Source organism: Corapipo altera, unplaced genomic scaffold (genome assembly GCF_003945725.1).
Source record: "Corapipo altera isolate COAL_440 unplaced genomic scaffold, ASM394572v1 22b, whole genome shotgun sequence".
Taxonomy (NCBI): Eukaryota; Metazoa; Chordata; class Aves; order Passeriformes; family Pipridae; genus Corapipo; species Corapipo altera.
The window spans coordinates 22,671,315-22,692,383 of record NW_020884876.1 but is presented as its reverse complement, the minus strand read 5'-3'; the positions used below and the strand labels follow the sequence as shown (position 1 = coordinate 22,692,383).

Here is a 21,069-nt window from a genome sequence, read left to right as displayed (position 1 = left end):
ACTCATATACAGGTATGCAATTAGCTATTGGACCCTGGCTAAATCTTCATGCTCCAAACTGATGAGTATTGTTGGTAGTTGTTCCAGTTGAATCAACCATTAAATATTCACAGATTTACAGTCAGCGTAGAAGTGAAACTGTCAAAACAACTTGCTTGATAATGACAAGAAATAGCTATCAGAGAAGTGGCAGGCAGCTTCTGGGCTGAACTGTTTTGCTTCAGAAGTTTCAGTACCATTTGCATTTTGTATCATTTCTGAGAAATGCATAATGCAAAATGTATTTTTGTTTTTTTAAGAATTCTGAAGTGTTCAAGCTTGTCAACTGTCTATTATTTTTCTTGCATTTTGACTATTTTTCCTTGCAAAAGAAAAAAGAGGAAATGGATGAATGACTTACTCCATGTGTTATAAAAACGTATGTGGTGATGGGTGAATTTATACAACTTAACTACCTGACCCCATGGTCTGCAGGCAAGTGATTGAATCTTATTTTTTTTGAAGTTTTTAAAAGAGACTAATATTAAGAATAGTATTGGATAAGTACGAGCAGGTAAGAAACACAGTAGTTGAGGTCAGCCATTGTTAAACACAGATCTACTTTTCAGTTGAAGAAAATGAAAGGAAATGGTGCTATTATCTGATCTGCTTGGCTCTATGTAGAAGGTCTTCCTTTCATGGTCCTGATAACAAGAACAGGATGTGGAAATGATCTTATCTGGAATACAAGTGAGAGAGTATTATGAAAGCAAGTGCAGACTAAAAAGGAGGACAACTTAGAGAAATATGCCAAAGCTGCAAACTGTGCAGGAGGGATGGGAATTTTATGTCTTTGTCTACCACTATGCAGTGTCCACCTCAAAAATAGCTGCTGACTGCTTTTCTTCTTCCATTGCAGTAGTTTTAATTTCCTTTGCCTGCTCTCTGTAGCTTCAAATGAAAACCATAAAGATGAGAGAAGCAAGAGGCAGAGATACTAGAGAGAAAGCCCAGCTCCTGGGAAGCAGATAAATCAGGTGAGAAAGCAACAGATGGTCAGCATTCCCTATGGCATGCAGGTTGTGGTCAGCTCCACTGCTCTGGCATATCGCTCAGGTTTCTGTATTTGTGCATGTCCCAGCCCTTGTCTGCAAACCTTCATTTGTGCTGGTCTGAGTGTTCAGGAAACTGGTAGCTATTCAACTGGTGACCTACCCAACGTCACCAAGCAGGGTTTTTCTTACTGGGGACATCTCTTACAGGGCACATGCAGTTGCAGTGGCAGAGGAAGATTCAGGCACAGAAGGATGAAACAGAGCTTGGACCTTGCCATTCCCTGGCCATCCTGCACTGTCTGCATGAGCTGTATGGGCATCTCAGTCCCTCAGTAGGCATGCTCCTGTCCCACAACTTTGCTGTTACACTGCTAGTGACCACTAAATTACTCTTGCATCTGTACTCCAGACAGAAGCCAATGCTTTTGAAAAAGTTTAGAATACAGCATGGTTACAACTGCAGAAAAATTCAGCAGTTTTTGTGGCTCTTCTTTTAGGATACAAATTGGTTTTTTCTATTCAGAGGACTACTTCCTACTTGCTTTCTCTTTTTGGTTGGTTTTAGCTTTTTTCTGATCTGGTTCCTGAAAGATACTTTCTTTCCTGGTTATTTTTTTTTTCTGCTGTTGTTTTGTGCTCAGATTACAGAGTGAATTCAGTTGAAATCTCTCCTGCCTCTCCCTCCCTCTGCTCTATCCTTTCATTGCTTTTTCCTCTCTCTCTGGGCTCTTTTTCATTTGGCTGAGTTTCCTGTTTTGGTTGGTCGGCTGCTTGTAGTGATGAAGTTGGGCAAACTCATCATGAAATTGTCTTGATGCTCCTGAATGCTCAGCCAAGGAAATACGTTTGTGAGCACCTCCAGGCAAGCTAAGGGAGTTGGAAGAGTGTTGAAGATCAAGAGGAGTGCTCCCAACAGCTTCCTTGAAGCCTTTCTTTTCCTGCCCCAGGGGTCTGTCCTTCTTGCTCTGCAGAGCTCCAGCAGAAGGGTTGCTTACCCATATTATGAAGGGCTGCCCAGCCTGGATTCCTCTTAACAGTCAAATGTTAAGTCTAGAAACAAAGAAACTGAACCCTTAATTTGTGGGGCTTTTTTTTTTTTTTTTTGACATCTCAGACACTGTTAGAGAAGATATAGGCTGTATAGAATACCTGTAAAATTGAGGTGGTAATAGGCAAATATAGGGAGATCTCTGGGATTATTAAAATGCAAATCGAGAGTGAGAGGGAGGTGTCATTATGGAAATGGTGTCGTTGGTGTAGGATGCAACACTGAGGTACATAAGGAGTCATGGAGAGAAAAGCAGCAAGTCTGTGGTGCTGTAGCTTGGTGTTGTGATGCCAATCACATCTACCCCTCTGAGCTCCACTCTGATAGACTTAAACAGTACAGAAAATCCAAACGTCATTGCTGAAACAGCTTTACAACTAACATACTTAGATTTTCTACCTTTAGACCTGCAACGTGCTGTGAAAGCTTGAGCCATTTTATAACTACAGCAACCCTCTTCTATCTACTAGGTTTTACAGAATGTTTTATTAAACCTACAAGTGTTTCGGATTGACTTTTTGGAATGTGAGGAAGTGGGATTTTCCTTATTTAAATTAATATGGGAGAAGTGGTTGATTGTTATGCTTTCTCTGAAATGTCTACTTTATTTTGGGCTGAATTGCTCTGGAACTCCAGGAAACATGAGTGTTGCCTTGTGGGAACTCTCTGTTCTATGTAAATTTAAGGTATGCACAAAACTGATGCAGAGTTAAAAGATCCCTTAACAGCCTTTCTTGATGTTTATATTCAGGTGGCCTGTAGTGATGTGATTATAGGTTGCATAGGACAGGTTGTCATAGTTAGATGGCCCATAGACCTACATGACTTTTTTCTGCAAACTTGTGACAAATACTCTCCTGGTCATCCTTGTCCTTGCCCACAGGACGTGCCACGTTGAGCTGGGAGTGGGAAGTGTCAGTGAATCCCCAGTTGGTAGTGCAAGGATTGTCTGTGTGCCTGTCTCTGGGAGTGGGTGAGCCATTGCCTTTTCCTCCCTGGGGCTGTCAGTTTGCATCTCTCTTTTGTCCAGTTTTTCCATTCAATATACAAGAACATCGTAGCCTTCAGACCTGTACCATCTCAAGATTGAGTTGAAATTAGCTAGCAGGTTCAGGAGCTCCAAAGCTAAGGAGGACAAGACCACTCTCCTACACAAGTGTTGTTTCCTTATGAACCTGTGGTGCTTAGGTACAGTGCAACAAGTGGAAAAAGTGAATAATTTATCTTAAGAGATGCTACTGGAGGGGGTTTGACATTTTGTGGTCTGAGATGGTGGGTGGCTGGGAAAGGAGGAACAGGGATGTCTCTGCGCACACATGTGCATTGAAGACATTTCTACCTAGGCACAGGCAGTTTGCTCTTAAATCCGTGTGTTTGAGCCGACATTCCAGTGTCTCTTTGCATGGAAGAGCTGTTGTCTTGCTGATTTTATGGATTGAAGGAAACTTCATTAGCCAGAGGATTTTTGTTTGGTTTTAATCTCATAGGCAGAGAGGACAATCTGTTTGGCTTAGTGCAACAGTGTGCTAGAGAAGCAGAACAGATGACAAATGCAAATCTTTGTAATGCTATGTTTATATTTTTCCCCTGCTTTTGTCAACTTAATTGTTACTATTTTGATGACTTTGGTCAGGTGGATTTGGGTGATTGCTGGAATACATGATGGATCTCTCCCAATATGCAGCTGTTCACCACGCTGATAAGAGTGTAAGATACTTCTTTTAAAGAAAAAAATTATCTTTAGGCTAATAAAGCCTTTTGGGAGAGCCATGAATATGACCTCAATGGCTGCGTTTGTATTCCTGGTTGGTATGAATAAATACTGTGCTAGTTTTTGATAACTGGGTGCCACATGTCCAGGAGTTTCAGAAATTTGAACAAAAGTAGTGTAATGTACAATTTACCAGTACCAAAGAAAAAGCTGTATAGTTTGATATGTTGTGGAGATAAGACAAATGATAGGAAAGTGAGAATCTTCTGCAGGCGTAGCAGGCACTGAAAGACCACCTTGGAAACCAGGGAGGCTGAGTGGGGGAGAGAGCTTCTTCCTGTCACTATCAAAGTAGGTGTTCAACTGGCTAAAAACAAATTCCCAGACTGCTAAGCTCTTAGCTTGCTTATGAGTCCCCTCTTGATACTGCTTAGTTTTACCCTTATGTAACAAACTCACATGCAAAGCTACTGGAAATCCAGGAAGTCTTGCTTGGGAGTCAGCTGCTCTTTCTGGCTGGTGAGGATCAGCAGCCCTGTGTGGCCACGTGTGGCCCTGTCCTGGTTGCCACTCTCTTAGTGGACCTAGAACAACACACAAGTTTTTCTCCTTGCTGTAGTCTTCAGGGTGTGATTCCAGATAGTGAGGATGGAATGCAAATTTTAATGTTCTGAAATAAGCACTGTTTAGCAGCAAAACAGAAATAGATCAAGTTGGATCAACCCAAAGTAATATTATTGTTTCTTACCAGAAGAGAAATCTGAAATGAACTGGGGAGTTCACTGACCACAATCCTCCTGGTTTTCAGGCTTTTCTAATTTAAGCTAAGGACAGGAAGGCTATACATATATATATACACACATACCTCTCTCTCCCTCTCTCTGAAATAGCTGCTAGCTGAAGTGCTTGTGATATTATTTTCCCATAGCTGTGGGCTTGGGGTGCTTATCTTGACTCTAGGCAGAATAGGAGCATGAGTCTCTACAGTGTGACCTGTCATTTACCTTTGGCAGTTAACATGAAGCTCTGGATAATAACTATTACTTTGATTTGTTGCTTTAATCTCACAGAGTCTTTAATCTTAAGAATCTTAACTTTAGACTTTGCCTCCCTTTCCTTACAGAAATAATTGAGTCATTAAGTCCCTTAGAACTTAGAAACTTTTGAACCTGTTTCAAGTACATGTGAATGCTCTGGTCTTACTTGTAGGGCATTAATTATGAAAAAAAAAGTGAGAATTTTTTAAAAATTATGATGCTAGAGACATTTCACTGATTACCTTGGAAATTGCCTGTGGCTTGGCAGCTTGGGATTTCAAAACAGAAAGGAAAGCAATTTAGCTATTTACCATTTGACAAAGGCTGAGCTCTGACTAGGGTGCAGTTTTATAAGGAAATAGGTAATCACACATAATGTAATGGAAGTATGAGATGGCAGGTTAGCTTGGCCATAAGAAAGGAAGAAAACCTTTTTCTGGTTACAGGGGATTCTTGAGCAGTCATTATGCTTGTGCTGTGTGAAACCTTTCGCTGTTGTGTCTACTGCATTTCATCTTTAATTTATATTCTTGAAGTCCTTGTCATTCACTTGAAAGCTGTCTTTCTCCTTTTTATACAAGGAGTATCTCTGGTGCTGTGAAAGGTACAGTAATCCATTTTACATTCTGAAGTTTGGCAAACCAGAGGTGGGAATAAGTAATGCTTAACTGAGCTATCAGCATACCAGTTAGTAATACCTACTAAAATGTAAATATCTTTAATTCATAAATAGGATGGCAATAAAGTGAGAGCACAAAATAAACTGCGAATGCAGTGATGCCATGGGGTGGCTGTGTAAGAGCTCTTACCTGCTGATCTTTTTAGTATCCTGAGCATCTAGAGCAAAGTACAATTACTGGTAAGATGTACAGGTTACCTAAATAATATGTTTTACAGTTTGTTTTGCTGATTAATGGAGAGGTCAGTGGTAGGAGACTGTAGGTGCTCGCTGAAGTTGATTCCTTTTCATCCCTTATAATATGTAAAGCCTAGTAGAAGTTAGGGCAAGTCTCATTATTTCCATTTAAGATACTCAGGTTTCAAGATATGGGGGACTGAGGTGCAGTAAAAAGTCCAAGGTTTTCCGGTAAGCTGTAACCCAGTAGTGTCATTTGATTACAGTTTGAAAAAAAAAAAGGAAAGAAATTATAGGACATAAGAAATGAGGTCCACCGTCTGGAAACAGAGAATGTAAATGACAGAGTACATCCTGTAAAGCAGCAAGATTGTGGTGGCTGTATTTGAACATGAGGTTGTAGTCAAAAGATTTAGGGGCAGGTGAGGATGGGGAGGAAACCGGAAAGTTAGAGTTTTCTTGAAAGAAACTACAAGAATTGTTTCCAGGGGAAAAGAAATATTTTACAACAGAAACCTGAGGATTTGCAATCTAAGTAGCTTCTTGTAGTGTGCAGGCACCTACAAAGGAGAGACATTTCTGAGACTAGAGAGTGTTAATCTAAGCAAGTTAAACTCTACACAGATTAACTGGCTCAACCCATTGAAGAGAAATATAGCACTTGGGTGTTTTTGGTTATGTTTGCTTATAATTGCCATCTCTGACTTACGGAGGATCCACAACATTCCTATATTAAAATCTTCTAAATCAAGGCAAAGATGCTTTCTGGGGGTTGGGGGTGGAGGAAAGGTGTTTCAACTTGGACTGAGAGTTTTGTGCAGCACATCAGATAGGATCAACCTTACTGGTCCATTCTGGCCTTAATATCTCAGGGTGTGTTTTCTGATCTGTGCTGTTGTTTTGATTGCCCAGGTATATTTAATACCTGACCAGGATAGCAAAAAATCCCCAAACCAAACAAAAAAACCGTAAGGTTCTTCTGCTTCATCTTTGCATACAATGCAATTACCAATATGAAGTTTCAGTTAATGGTAATGTATGGAAATGCTCTGTGTCAAAATATGCACAGAACTAAACAAAGGAAGAATTTAGGCAGTTTGTCTTGTTTGACAGCCACCACTAACAAAACTTCTCCCTGGAAGCTAGGCTTGTGTTTAGATGCCAGAGGTGTATTTTCTGGTGAGACAATAAGTTACTTAATTGTGCAGAAGATGTGGACTCTGCCATATAACAACCTGGTGTGTGCTGCAGAGACGTGGGAATCGAGCACCAGTTGTGCTGGTTGGGTGCTGCTCAGCTCCTTTCTGATGTGCACGTTACTCTGCATTTCTCTGTTCTGCCTCCCCCGAACCAGTATGTTTCTGTGGGAATAAGTGTCCCTGCCTTTCTGTGCTTTGGTTGCTTGTAAGAACCCTGAGCTGAAATAGTGGAGGGAGTTTAAATAAGGTGATAGTTTTGGCTGCATGTGTACTGGAAAGATATGAACAGTAATAATGTATTGTGACACTCCTTCACAATTCTTTTTCTGATGTGGGAAGATAAAAACGAACAACAACCAGAGTTCTTTGCTGTCCTCCTGTGTTGTTTAGCTGATCAAGTCAGATATTTGATTATATTCAGTTTTTATTACTGCAAAGACATGGATTGATTTTTGTGTGTGTGTGTGTGTGTGGTTGTTGACATTAATGTTATATATATGTATATATATTTAGGCACTACTGGAACAAATTAATTTGTGTACCTGTTGGCTTGAGGTTTCAACCTTATCTAAAAAAGTAAGTTTTATTCATGGCATTTTAAATGTGAGGAGAAAAAAAAGAATTAATTCAGATACTGCTAGTGGTTTTGTGTCACTCTGTCATACTGAGGGGTACTGGTGCATCTGTATGCTGTTTGTCTTCTGCTCTCTGGTTTATCTTCTGAAGTCATCAATATTTTCTTTGTGATAGGCATTTGTAACTAGATATTCCATTGCTTTGCATCCTGCAGTTCCCCTCAGCTAGCCATTAGCTGTGTGTAAGGCACGCATACTATATATGTACATCTCACTGATGTAAAAACATGATGAACAAATGTAAGCTTTCAGCTGAATCTCTTCATCCCATGGCTCCTACATGCCCTGATTAAACATAAATGTTGTAGATGATAAGTGTAGTACAAATTCCTATAAAGGTCGATATGGAAATCATCCCCAGTTCTGATTGCTACAGCTTGCTCTGTGCTAGATCAAAACCCATGAGACAGGTCTTGTTAAATCTCATCCTCATAGAACCAGAGTATTGTTTAGGTTGGAAAAGACCTCTGAGATCATCATGTCCAGCCATTAAGTGGATGTGCATTACAGACTATGACAAGTTATGGTTGGCTCCATGGTCTGAGGAAGGTCTTACAGCTGTACTTCAATGTAAAGCTGAAGTTCAGAAGCTGAAAACATTTTATGATGTGCATGTGGATTTGGGGTGGTCAGTTGGAAGGCACGTGTGACTGAGGTTGAAGTCTGTCCTAACTTCAGGGTGCTTCATGCCAGGCTTAAACTCCTCAAGTGTGAAACACCTTGAGGTTAGTGTCCTACCTTAAAACTTGGATGTGGATGCCTTTTCTAACTCTAGACAGTGAGACAGAACCTTTCCTTCAGTCTGACTGAACTTGGTCTGACTTCCAAGCTCACCTGCTTATATTGCCAGCAGGAAGAAAATTGCTGCACTGTCAAATGGCAGAGAATACGTCAGCTCGGTTCTTTTGCTTTTATGGGTGTTAAAATTGGTACCTTTACTGAGATAAGAAAGATACACTCCTATAATAGACTCTTGGAACAGCCTGTGCTGTCCTTGTCTGAGGGCAGATTAGATTGGGAAGAACTTGCAAAAGGACTCTAGGAAAAATGACTGAAAATTGAATAAAAGATGAAGAATGCATTAAGCATTTTATAAAGCCATTTTCTCACTGTAGATTGCATATCTTTTCTATTCTCCTGACAAAACCTTTGTTATAACTTGATTGTTCCAAGAAGGGCACTTCTCTTAACGTGGTGCCTGCAATGCTCTTACCTTGCCAATATTCAGGCTTTGTGAGTGTGCACGGTGCACAGACTGTGCATGGTGTTATTTGCAATTCTCCAGGCACGTTCTGGAGGCTAAGCTGCTGCTGACCTGTCTTGTTTTTAGGTCTGTCCCTGCATTTGTTTGGAGGTCTACTTGCTTTGGAAAGCAGGGATTATCTGTATATTTAGAGTAGTCCCCAGAAGACACTGCAGGCAAATGATGTCAGCTGGTGGTTCATCCTTCCAATCTCCTCAGCACTTCTGGTGTTGCTTCTTTGCAGTGAGGGATCACTGTTACCGAAGTCATGCTTTTGGATAGAGGAGGGTGAGGCTTAATTTCAGCCTGCTTTAAATGTTGGTGTTTTCAGCATCTGTTTTTATGGCTTGTAAAACTGATATGGATACAAATCCTGGTGCTTCCCTAAATACTTGGAGCTCTGCATCTGCAGGTGCCTGGTGGAGAGTCAGATAACCTTGGTGACACACAATGCAAAGAGGGTCTTTTACCCATGACTTGCAGAGACTGCATGTTTTCTCTCCCCTATGTGCACATGCTGAGTAGAGTGGGGTGGTGTGCATGTGAGGAGGAAGAATTTGGGCAGGGAGTGGGTGAGAGAGCACAAAGGAATAGTGAGCAGAAGTCAGATGGAGGATGCACTCTTGCTCAGTGGAAGCTAGGTGAAAGTCTCCTTAGCAAAAACCTTCTTCAGTGGTGGATTTGACCAACTGGACCCTCATAAAAGACGTTCTTGGTGACCAGTTGCCTCGATGCTTTTCTTATCACAGCTGTCATTTTGGTCATTAGTAGTGTTTGGCTGCTTAAATCTAGTGCCAGCTGTTCTTGGAACCTGAGCAGAGGCAGGAAATGAAAGATCACCAGGGATGATAAAGTCACAAAGAACAACAGGCACAGGAAACCAAAATTTTGATTGCTTGGGCTGTTTTATTTTGTTAGTTTTTAACAGTGCTGTAAGGCAAATGAGTTTTGAAGAAAAGTTATGACTGCTATATTGCTCTTGCTTCTTTAAGGTCACAGGAACGTGCATACTCATGTTGAAACTACTGCTTTGCTGGAAGAGACATGCTGGTTACTTTTTTAAATGTTCTGAAGAAGGGGTTAAAGATATTACAGATTTTGAATTATCTGAAGGATTGAAATATAAATATTGCAGTGCAGTTCTTACAGTGCCTTGTGGAACAGCTAGGAGAAGGCACATGGCCCATATCAAGACAGGAAAGCTGTGTCTCAGGAAAGTAAAATAACCTGTCAAATTTCTTTTGACCTAGGAAAGAGAAATATATCCTGAATGCTCCCATGTGTCAGAAGTATCTTCCCTGACTGAAACTGGTATATTAGTATAGGATGTTATGGCAGAATGAGTGATATGTCTGTTGCAGGGATTTTGTTTGTTTAACTTTAGTTGGGCTTCCAGCAGGTATTGCTAAATCTGAGCATGTACGTTGAAGCTGCTGTTTGCATTGAGACTGTTGTTCCATGATCATCTAAATCAGTTCTGGAACCAGTGTAGAAACAATGACAATCCTTTCAGTGTAAGCAAAGACAAATGAAAAATTAATGAGAGAAGATGTTTCTGTAGCTCAGACGGGCACTTGTAAGATGATTGTAGGCGGTTGTTAGAGCTCCTTATGTCTTATTTTCCTAATTATGTGGGATTGCATACAAAAACAGCACAGAAATTTAACAGCAGATATCTCCAAAATTACTTTAATGACTCATTTTAAAGAGGGAAATACCTTATGTGTACTTCTTTTAAACTTGGCCTGAATACTGATTTTGGTAATCTTGGGTTGTGCAAGATTTGCAAACTAAGTAGACTGTGACAGCACCTGGTTTTTTTTCCTCCTTTTCCTTGGTTTTAAACCATTCTGCAATGTCCATAGATAGTTTATTCTGTTAGTCCATAATTAATTAATCTGTTTGCCTTGAAGAATCAGGTGGGAGCCAACGTCATTCATCTGCCAAGAACCTCTAAGCAGAAAAACATATAAGTCAGTACAGAAAATATAAATAGCTGTTTCTAGTACATGCCTTCACTGAATAGTGGCTAAGACATACCTGCCCTTGTTTTCCTTCTACTCCAGACAAGCAAGCAGCATCCAGAGAGGTGACTTGTCTTGCCCTCTCCTTCACGAACTGGGCAAGATCAGCATATGAGGAGAATGATGGATACTGAGGATGTTGGCTCATGTAGTGACATTGGGAAAGGGAGGCCCCCAAATTCATTTTTAGTCACTGCAACTACTAGTTTCCCCTGTGGTTTTTCTCCCTTCTGTTCCCCCAGTCCTTCAGCAGCTGTGTGGAGGGAGCTGTACCAGGTGTTGGACAAGGACTCCAGGAGATAACTGACCTCTCCTCTCCTGCCAAGGGAAAGACTGTAACACTATGTTACTATTGAAAAGCACACTGCAAGATATGTTTTAATTAGAATGTGTTTTGCTGCAGTGTAATTAAGGGTAAAAAGCTTTGCTTACTGGAGTGTAGTGCATTTTCTTATTGTGCTTTGCTATATCAAATTCTTATCATTACCTTGGAGAGAAGGAAATAAGAATACTGGAGACCAGTATATAGCATTCACAGTAACAGTCTGCATAATTTTTTGTGAAGGCTGCTCCTGAGTTTGACTTGAGGCAGTCTTGACAGGATCTCATGCTGGAGGAATATAATACTTCAATTGTAATATTGCATGGCACTTTGAGAAGAGGGCACACAGAGTTGAACTAACTCTTGACTGGGGTAAACAGGTTTCTATTAATAAGTGCAAATTAACAGGGACTCAAATGTTGAAGAAATGTTACAGTGTTTTTGCTGTTGAAATAAAAAATGAAAACTACCATACCTTCCAAGATGTATATAAACAAAGAAAACAATTTCAAATATGTGATTGTTGGCTAGCTGCATTTAGATTTAGATTTGTTACAACATTTTGGTATGGCAAGTCAAAAGTAAATAAACCAACTAAGGCAATAATTCAGTGTTCTCAGAAAGTGTCCTAATGACATCTTTTTGTAGAATTGATTTTTCAAAGTCACATCTTCATATAAAAAATATTTTTATTTCTTGCTCTCTCTTTCCACCCACATTACAGTCTTTACAGAACAGAAGTTATGGTTCCTGATGAGGTTACTATTTACGTATGTAGTGCTGAGGAAGATCAGAGGCTTTCATGTCACCTCATGTACTGATAATGATATCAATTTCTTACACATAACTGGTTACAAGTAAATTTGAGCTGAAATTTGCAGGAACAGTCACTCAACATCATAAGAGATTGCTTATTTGGAACAGCTAACTCCAGAAACTGCAATGTAGGTAGGTTCAGTCATTTGCCACTGTCAAAAGTGAAAAATGCAGTATTTCTGTTCCTCTCTCTCCCACTCTTCATGTCTGACTGCTTAGTTTTCCAGCTCAGCTATGCTGTTACAGTAGTCCCTAAAGCTGTGCTGGAAACCAGATTGTTGAAATTTCCACTCAGACTTTAACAGTGGCAACTTCTCTGCTGTTAGAGACCGGAGGTACCCTTAAGAGAGGAAGTACTTCTTTAAACTGGGTATATATTTTCTGTTAAAAAATGCCAGTTGGTATAAAACAGAATATGTTGGATTATTTTTATCACAATTAACACTCTATGCCTTAAATTCCTGTGAATTTTCACTTGCTGGAGAGAACTGAGTCAAGAAATGTGGTGTGCTGTGGTTAACTGCTGATCCCAGGCACTTTGCATTAGGAAGCAAATATATCTGAGGTAGAAAGGCAGTTTCACAGCTAAATGCTGTTCATGAGCTTTCAGCTCGATTGCTGAATGTAACTGTGATTGTATTGGAGGTGTTTTATCCAGAAGTCCTGCCACATGTGCATTCAAGTTGCAGAAAGATGTGGAATAGCTTTCTTTAGCCTTTGCATGGTTAGACGAATTAGGCAAGAGGTGCACGTAATGGCATATAAAAGAGTTAGTATGCTGTCCTCCTTACAGTATCTCAGAGTTAAAGTTGTGCTGCAGTTAGTTCAGGTTACATATTCCAGTTCCAGCTCTCACTGATCTTGCTGTGAGGGCAGTCTCATTGTTTTGGTCCCATAGTTTGTGTTCCTTCTAGCTGCGATGCTCGCTGACTAACATTTCTTTTCCAGTGGTTAGATAAGGGGTCATTGCAAGTATCTCAAAAGGGGCACAATGATTTGGATATAGGGCACAAGCTAATGGTTTAGTAACTTCACTGGAACTGGAGATTAAAATCTGGAAACATAGGGAGAAAATTAACCCAGCCCTTCATGCTTCCCAGTTAATAAACCTAGAGCTTATATGGAAAGAGTTAATTATTTGGAAATCAGTTCAACTCCATGGCTCTGTGGCTTTTCCTTTTCTGATACTTCACATATTCTTTGCAGATGATTTTAATGGATAGACTACATTAACAGACAATCTAAAATAGAAAAAAGAAAGCTCCAGTATACAGAGATTCTTTCAGTGGATCGTGAATGGTAATGTCAAAGTCTAAAGAACAATAGAATGAGTTACCCTTAATGATCTTATTTCAATCAATGTAGTTCAATTTAATAAGAATGTTTAACTTAATATATTAAATATATTTAGATATTTTAATATATATTAATTGTTAAATGCATGGTTTCTCCCATAAGTAAAATAGATACCCAAATTAACAACAAAAGAAATTAAGTAACCTTCAAATGCAGGCTGGCTGGGGCCCCATTGCCTGGGGCGTATTGAATGATCAATACTCAGATATTGATTGCAAAGTTACATATCAAGAGTCTGTAAAAATTAGTTTCTTATTATCCCTTGTATATCCCTCTGGAGAAACAACACATTTGCTGTTACATTCAAAGCTATTGAGTTTTACTACAGACTGTTCTAATCTGTATGTTTCAGAATCTTTTGTGGAAAAGCAGATCATATGTTGAAAGTTGTCTCCCTGCTCTAGGCTGGGTGTTACTAAATGTTTTGGGGATGTAGGTGTCCCTTGTAAATGGGGTGAGAACTGGTGAGCTGGGCTGTGAGTCCTGCTCTGCTCCAGGGAAAGTGTCTGCTCTGCTGAAGAAATAGACAAGTTACTGCATGTGGCCTAGCCCTGAGTGGCATTCAGCATTCCTGCACTCCCAATGGCTACCTTTCTTTGAATGAATGCACTTGTGTTTCAGGTATTTTGCTATTTTGTTGAGGTTTCTGACTGCCTTCGATACCTGAAGATTACAACACACAAATTTCCAAGTGTTGGAAACTCCTAGAATTATTTTCTTTAAAACCTGAAAAGCACTTGTTTCAGGTAAAAAACTAGGGCAACATCAGCATCATTTTACAGATTTGTTTTGCAGATGATTCTTTCATTTAACCTAGTGCTGTATTCCTACCCAAACAGTCAAGCTTGTGATTCTTTAAAAACAAATAAATCATGTGAACTGGTGAGCACCGTTTGGCATACTGAATGGGCAGGACCTCTTGCATTTGTACCTTTGTTTTCCTGCCTTGTCAAAGGATATTATCTTGCAGACTCTGAAGTGTGTTTACCTTCAGAAAGATGAGCTATAAAGCTCAACAGAGTCCTTGTCATTTCTCTCTGCATTGTTTTCCACTTCCCCCAACTACCATATTTCAAATCCCAGGCCTTGGTCCAGCCCATCCACAGTTTTTGTAACCAATTTAGCCAAGGATGTGATTTCCCTTCTACCTGTTACATTTAGTTTATGGCAGTAATGTCTGCTTTGTGGACTCACTGCAATAAAATTGTTCCCTCCCTATGCAGGGGGATTCGCTGTAGCAGCAAAGACTTTTGTTTTGCACGTTCCACAGCGTGGCTGGACTGCTTTAAGTAATGGGTCTAATCAGAGCAGTTTGTCTTCTGTGTTGTGATATGACTGTGTTGAAGTGGTGTGATGGTTCTCACCAGTGTCTCTGGAACAGACAAGCCTGGGAGCTCAACTATGCAGGTTCAAAACCCTGCTGTCATCCCTGTCCCAGGGCATCTAGGATACTTATTGGATCTGGGTGCGCCTTCTTCAGTGTGGTACCAGAGGCTGGTGGTGGTGTTAGTTGCAGCAACAGCCATTCCTATTTAAAACATTTAAAAAATCTTCTGTACTTGGGCAAGCTGTATTTTAACAGCATGAATGTCAATGGCTAGCTTTTGGTGTATGGTATATAATTATGAAGCAAAGAGTAGTGACCTCAGTCCCTTATATTTTATTTGTGATTATGATTGAGCAGTAACAGACCACTGAAACTATACCCATGGCTGTTTTGGGTGGAGAGGAGAGGTTTTATTGTAGCATTTGCTTGAAGCCCTTTAGAAACACTGCAATTTTTTTTCCTTTCTTTCCTTCCCCTTCCCTTATTTCCTTGAGTTAGTTAAACCACACTAGACAAAAAGTTTATCTGTGGGTAATACCTTAATACCTTTGGTAAATGATTGTGCTATCAGGATGGTTTAATTTTTTTACACAGAACTGCTAAGTGAGGGTTTTTTTCTTCAGATGTCTAGACATCTCTATCAGATCACATGAAAGCAGATCACCATGACAGGCTGGGTTACTGCTTTTAACCAGATATATCTTGCATCTTGACCTTTCTAAAGCAAGCTCTCCTGTGTCCATGCTGCAGGTGTGGCTTTGGAAGAACGCTGGAGCTTGGAGGGGCTGGGAAGGAGCACCTTACAGCACATTGGTGCCATCTGATGGTAAGCTTTCCCAGCAGCTTTTCCTCCTTCCCATCGATGTCAACAAACTTTTATTTATTTTTTTTTGTGAGGGTCAGGTGAGATGATGTTAGTTACATGGTTTTATATATATCTCCCAGAAATAGAAGTACTATATTGATTTAAAAAATCTAGAATGTTTTGTGTAATTTTCCTTAATTCATCCTGTGTTTTAAAAACAGCTTTTAAGTTAAACCACAACCTACAATATGACTTTTTCACTTAGTTTTCTTTTTTTTTTATCCCCCAGAAGTAACTATTAATTACAGACATGGTCTTCCTGTGATAACTCTTATGCTGCCCACAAGAAGAGAACGCTGTCAGTTCACTGTTAAGCCAGTGGTGACCACTGTAGGAGCATTCCTGCAGGATGTGCAAAGAGAAGATAAAGGAATTGAGAGGGCAGAAGTCTTTGCAACAGGTATCTTATATTTGTTATTCCCCAGAATAAATACACTGCTTTTCAAATAGACTTCCCCTCTGAAGCACAAGTTCAGTCTTCCATCAATTTTAGCATTGTTGCTGTTGGGGTAGCTCTTGAATGCTTCTGGGTTTTATTGTGTTTCAAATTTAGTATCTGAGTCCTCTTGAAAAAGCTAATTAAAAATTAGAAGTTTAGCTTCTCTTTGCAATGCTGTCTTTAAATGCATATCTCTCTTCTGATCTCCTTGATACCTTTTTCTTTCCTTATCCTCCATGATCCTTCATAAAGACAACCTGTTGGGCTCTTGAATGTGATGTCTGCCAGTTGGTCAGTGTTACCTAGAGCTGAAAGAATCCATTTGCCTTACTACAAACTTGAACTCTTACGAAAGAGCTAAGCAACCAGATAATGAGTGCAATAGTCACGGGCAGCTTTTGTAGTCTTTGGGGATGTTTCATTCATCAACTGGAGTACAATGCTTTGGGGCCCTTGGGCTGAAAGGAAAGTGATTGCTAGGGTCGAAGGCTAACTAATATTTTTGCATTGATGTCCTCTTTCCTCCTTGTAGCATACTATTTATCCTATTGTCTCAAGTCTTTAGATAATTATCTCAAACTCTACTTGCTGTGTTCTTTTGTTCTGTCTCTTTGGTTTTCCTGATGATAAAAATTAACATCCAGTTAGTTCACCTGGTTCTCCATTTTATTTCCAAGATGATTTGTATTTTGGCGGTGCTTTGTAGTTTTTCCACAGCATTCTGAAGAGCCTTGCAACCCCTGTCTTGGTACTAGAGAAGGACTCAATCTCAAAAGTAGAATTGGGATATAGCTTTTTGGTCTGAATCTGGTAGAATAGGGACTTGAATTTGACTTACCAAAAGCATCTATTTTGCTCCTTCCCTGCTTATGCCTCTAGAGAGAAAGAAAAGAAAAAAAAAGGATAGCTACATTCCTATGGAAAGATTTATATTCCATCAGGTAACACATAAGCAGAAGAAAGGATGGGGTCAGGGAATGCTGGTTGAAAGTTTCGTAGCTGGGTGCATTCATAACATTCCTTTTCTTTCTGGTTGATACTACAGAGGGGTGCAGAGACTTTTAAGGGAACTGAAAATAGGCTGATATTCCCAGAAGATCAGGAAGCCAGAGATATAGGAGAAGCTGCTTTAGTTGCCTTTGAGAGCACATTTAGTAAAACAGGAAAATATCCCATAGAGCCATTTTTTTTTTATATCCTCCGGAGCAATGGAGATGTGATGTGTGTGGATCCCAGTGTGTGCATGAGCTTCAGGAGCTTTGTGTACACAGGAACTTCGGTGGTGTTTTTTCAGGGTTATTTTAGGGTCTGTAAGGCAGCAAAAGTAGAAAATTCTCTTGAAAAAGATAATTTCCTAAAAGACCCTTATCTTCAGAAGCCACTGTAACAAATGGCTGTTTTCAGCAGCTGGCCTTCCCCTTAAAATGGAGGTTTTCACTACAAAGGATTTCTTAACTGGGGGGAGACAGTACATATGCCAGCAAACAGTTAACGTCTGGGCACTGCTATTATGCAGAGACATCCAGGACAGGAGTATTTGTCATTTACTGTGGAATCGAATTCTTCTGTGAATTACATGCCTCACAAGTGAGTGATGTTTGCACTGAAGCAGGAGTAGTTAGCTTTTGCTGACATACCACAGAAGAATATGATTCAGCAGTGAATCACAAAGTCTAGCATTTTTGGCACAGACAGGCAGCAGATTCCAGAGTGAAGAGGAATTTGGGTAGTTTCCACCTGTCTCATCTGTTTAAACATGCACCTGTCCACCTCTGACTTTGGAATAGAAACATTGTCCAGTTTGATTAAAATAATGAGTGTCAAACAGTTCTCTGCTCTGTATTTGTCAAGTACTGGGCAATTGTAATGTTAGAGAACAGCTTAAATGTTTAATTTATTAGGAAACTGATACCGTAAAGAGAAACTATTGGTCAAGTACTGAGAGTTGATTTTAAACATTTATTATTAAAGACAAATTATGAAGCCTTGATTTAATGCAGACATTTCTGTGCCATTTAGCCATTAAATGAAAGCTAACCTTAACTGAAAGTATCAGTGCTGTGTATGATGACTTGCTTTCGTTTTCTCTGGATTTGGTTTTGGTCCTGCAAAACTTAAGTAGACAAAAAAACGGCCCTTTGTCCACATCGGAACACTTGTGTTTAGGTCTAGGATTGAAAGTAGCCTTTGCGAAAAGCCTGTGGGGAATTTTCTTAAATAAAATGCCTCCCTTTCCCCAAAACTTTTCGGTTAATAAAAGGTTGCACAGGTTAATAAATTGGTGGCGTTTCACATCCAGAACAAAGAGCCTGTCTGGCACTTTTTTTGAAAAGCAATTTTTGCTTAAATGTCACTTCATAAATGTCACCTTAACAAGCTGTGATGCTTTATTACACTGTAAAAGAAAAAAGAAATGGGTGGATGGGCACATTAAAATTTCATATTTTGGATTGAAAGTGATAGCCTTCTGGGTTTGCTTTGCCCACACAGACTGGATGGGCGAGCCAGCTGGTGCAGTAGCTTGCAGAGCTCAGCAGTCTCAGCCTCAGCAGATGGGGCCTGAGGACAGAGCTCTGGTGAATAAATAATCAGAGGTGTGGAGTCATCTATGGTGCCTTTCTGTAGTGGGCATGATGGGGGAGCTGGGGAAGTAGCACTGTGACAAATATTTACATACAAAAGTCTTGGTATTTTGTACCCTGTTCATTCTTCATCTTGGGAGTAAAGCTGCTGTTTTGTGCCGCTGCTTTAGCTCTTGGCAGAGACAGGGGAAGATACCCCTTTCTTGTATGGGAAATGAAAATCAGGTCAAACAGGTACTGTGGAGCAGCTGCTCCATGGGGGTTTTCAAACCCCCATACCACAGTGATGTGTCCAGCAGCAGTGGTGTGGGCTCTGGGAGTTCTTGGGCCATCTGAACCCTGGTGTGCTCTTGGCATCCACTGTTACGTGTTAGTGCTAATGAGTCCAGAAGTTCCTTTTCGGTAGGAGCTGTAAAATTGCATGTAAAATTCATGGGGTACCATTCATATAATTTTTTGCATCAAAAAGAAGTAGAAAAGCGTTCTCCAGAGCTATGCCTCTGTGGCTTCTGGTCTGCCTTTTACTGGACAGTGTAGCTATCCAGTTCTTGCCTTCCAGTCACTCATAGCAAAACAGAATGATTTTAAATACCATTAATAAAAATCTGTACACCACTATTGATGGGAATTGCTCCTTTTGACTTGAAGAGCCTGTTTAAGTAAAGACATAAATCTGTAACTGAAGATGAAGTCTTTGAAGGTCTTTTAACTGCCCAAAACCCCAGTAAAGATGCAAACTTGTGTGTGGGTGGAGAAACAAAAATGCAGATCCTTATGTTGCAATTTGTTGCTGGTTTATTCAGAACTTCTTTTTCTTCTGCCCTCACCAATGGGTCTGTTCTAGTCCTAATCACAGACAAGAAAATGCAAGTCTGCTTATAGTAGGGACAAGTCCGAATGATACCAGTAGAGAAAGCATTCAGGTACCCTGTGTTGGTGTCACAGAATCACTGAATATTCTGAATCGGAAGGGACCCACAAGGATCATCAAAGTCCAGCTTCTGGCTCTGCACAGATCAAGCCCCAAGAATCACACCATGTGTTCCTCCTTAATGTTTAGTGTTAGTTACCAGTTTTTCTGAAAGTACAGTTCCCTTCCAAACATTATTAATGAAGAACTGTAGCACATCAACTCTTAAGCATTAGCAGGGTTATCTGCTAATGTTTAAGACTCCTTATGGTAAGTGATCTAGAACTTAAATCTTTCTTCTGCAGATGGTAGCAAGGTCTCTCATGCAACCTTGATGGAGGTCTTATTGATGAATGACTTTAAACTTGTTATCAACAACACAGACTACAGTGTGTCACCTCCTGTAAAAGGTAAGAGCAATCCTCAATAATGGATTATCTTTAGTGAAAGGCATGGGAAGTCTCAGAAAACTGGAACCTGTCTGGAGAAAGATATTTCTATTTGGTTTTGGTTTTTTACCATTGGATAGTCCTGCTTTTGTGGTTGGAGGTAGGGAGAGAATGAAGAAGGGTGGGTTCTTGAAACGGTTTATGTGACAAATATTTTCTTTCAGATAAGCTGAATAGTGAGCATGCTACCGAAATGGACGATATCAAATCCTTGGTTCACAGACTGTTTGTAGCCCTACATTTAGAAGATCACCAGATCAGGAAAGAGAGAGAATTGCTACAGAAAATGGATCACCTCAAAGAAGAGCTGTTGCCCCTTGAACAGGTTGGAAAGTGGGGTTAATTACTTCTTTTTTAAACTCAAAAGCATTTCCTTTTATCAAGAATAAGCTCTGTAATAGAAGAAAATCAGCATGAATGGCTAGGGTGTATCTGGTTTGTTTGTTATATAAACAAATGTCAGCTCAAATAGAATTCAAATTATTTTCAATTCAGTTCTTTTCCCTCCTGTTTCAGACATTCACTGGGTAGAAATCACAACACTGGGAGAAAAAGTTGTCACGAACAAGCCTCAGCATGGCTAGTATTGAGATTGAAAGGCCATTTAGTCACCTGTTGCTGTAGAAGTTCTGAGAGAAAAACCCAGTAGTGGGATTGACATTATCTGTGGCTTAGGCTAGTGGACAAAAGGACTCCTGCTTTATGAGGACCAGCCTCAGTGTTACCCAGAACTGCCTGGAATGGTAAATGGAAATCCAGTAGATGTAGATCCCTAGTAGTTGGAAGGACAAATTTAAAAGCAGGATTTCTTGGTGCACAAGAAGATCTGGTTGCTCTTGGATTTCAGTCTTTTTATTTCTTAGCAGGGTAAGTCAGTAAGAGGTGTCAGTAAGAGGTATCAGTAAGAAATCCTGAAAGAGGATCTAGCCCAGCAGGAGAAAACATAGTTGACGATCTGCTTATCAGAGGAGCACTCATGTTTGCTATATTTCTTTTCCTTAGATGAAAGCCAGAATCATAAACAGTGCAGATGCAAAGACCTCCAGGCTTTTATGGGTTGGCTTAGCTCTGATGTCAACTCAGGGGGGAGCATTGGCGTGGCTCACGTGGTGGGTCTATTCGTGGGACATCATGGAGCCAGTCACGTACTTCATCACTTACGGGACTGCCATGGCTTTCTATGCCTACTTTGTTCTTACTAAGCAAGTAAGTCCTT

At 40.1% G+C, this 21,069-nt stretch overlaps 1 protein-coding gene across 1 annotated transcript in view; it reads left to right on the top strand.

Annotated features, from left to right (window-relative positions):
• Positions 1-21,069, top strand: part of MCUB (mitochondrial calcium uniporter dominant negative beta subunit) — a 46,411-nt gene that overhangs the window by 22,726 nt on the left and 2,616 nt on the right. Inside the window, exons 2-6 of the mRNA XM_027636257.1 lie at positions 15,359-15,434; positions 15,703-15,873; positions 19,710-19,814; positions 20,018-20,178; positions 20,856-21,059. Of these exons, the coding sequence (XP_027492058.1) occupies positions 15,359-15,434; positions 15,703-15,873; positions 19,710-19,814; positions 20,018-20,178; positions 20,856-21,059 (717 nt within the window). The remainder of the gene's footprint in view (positions 1-15,358; positions 15,435-15,702; positions 15,874-19,709; positions 19,815-20,017; positions 20,179-20,855; positions 21,060-21,069) is intronic.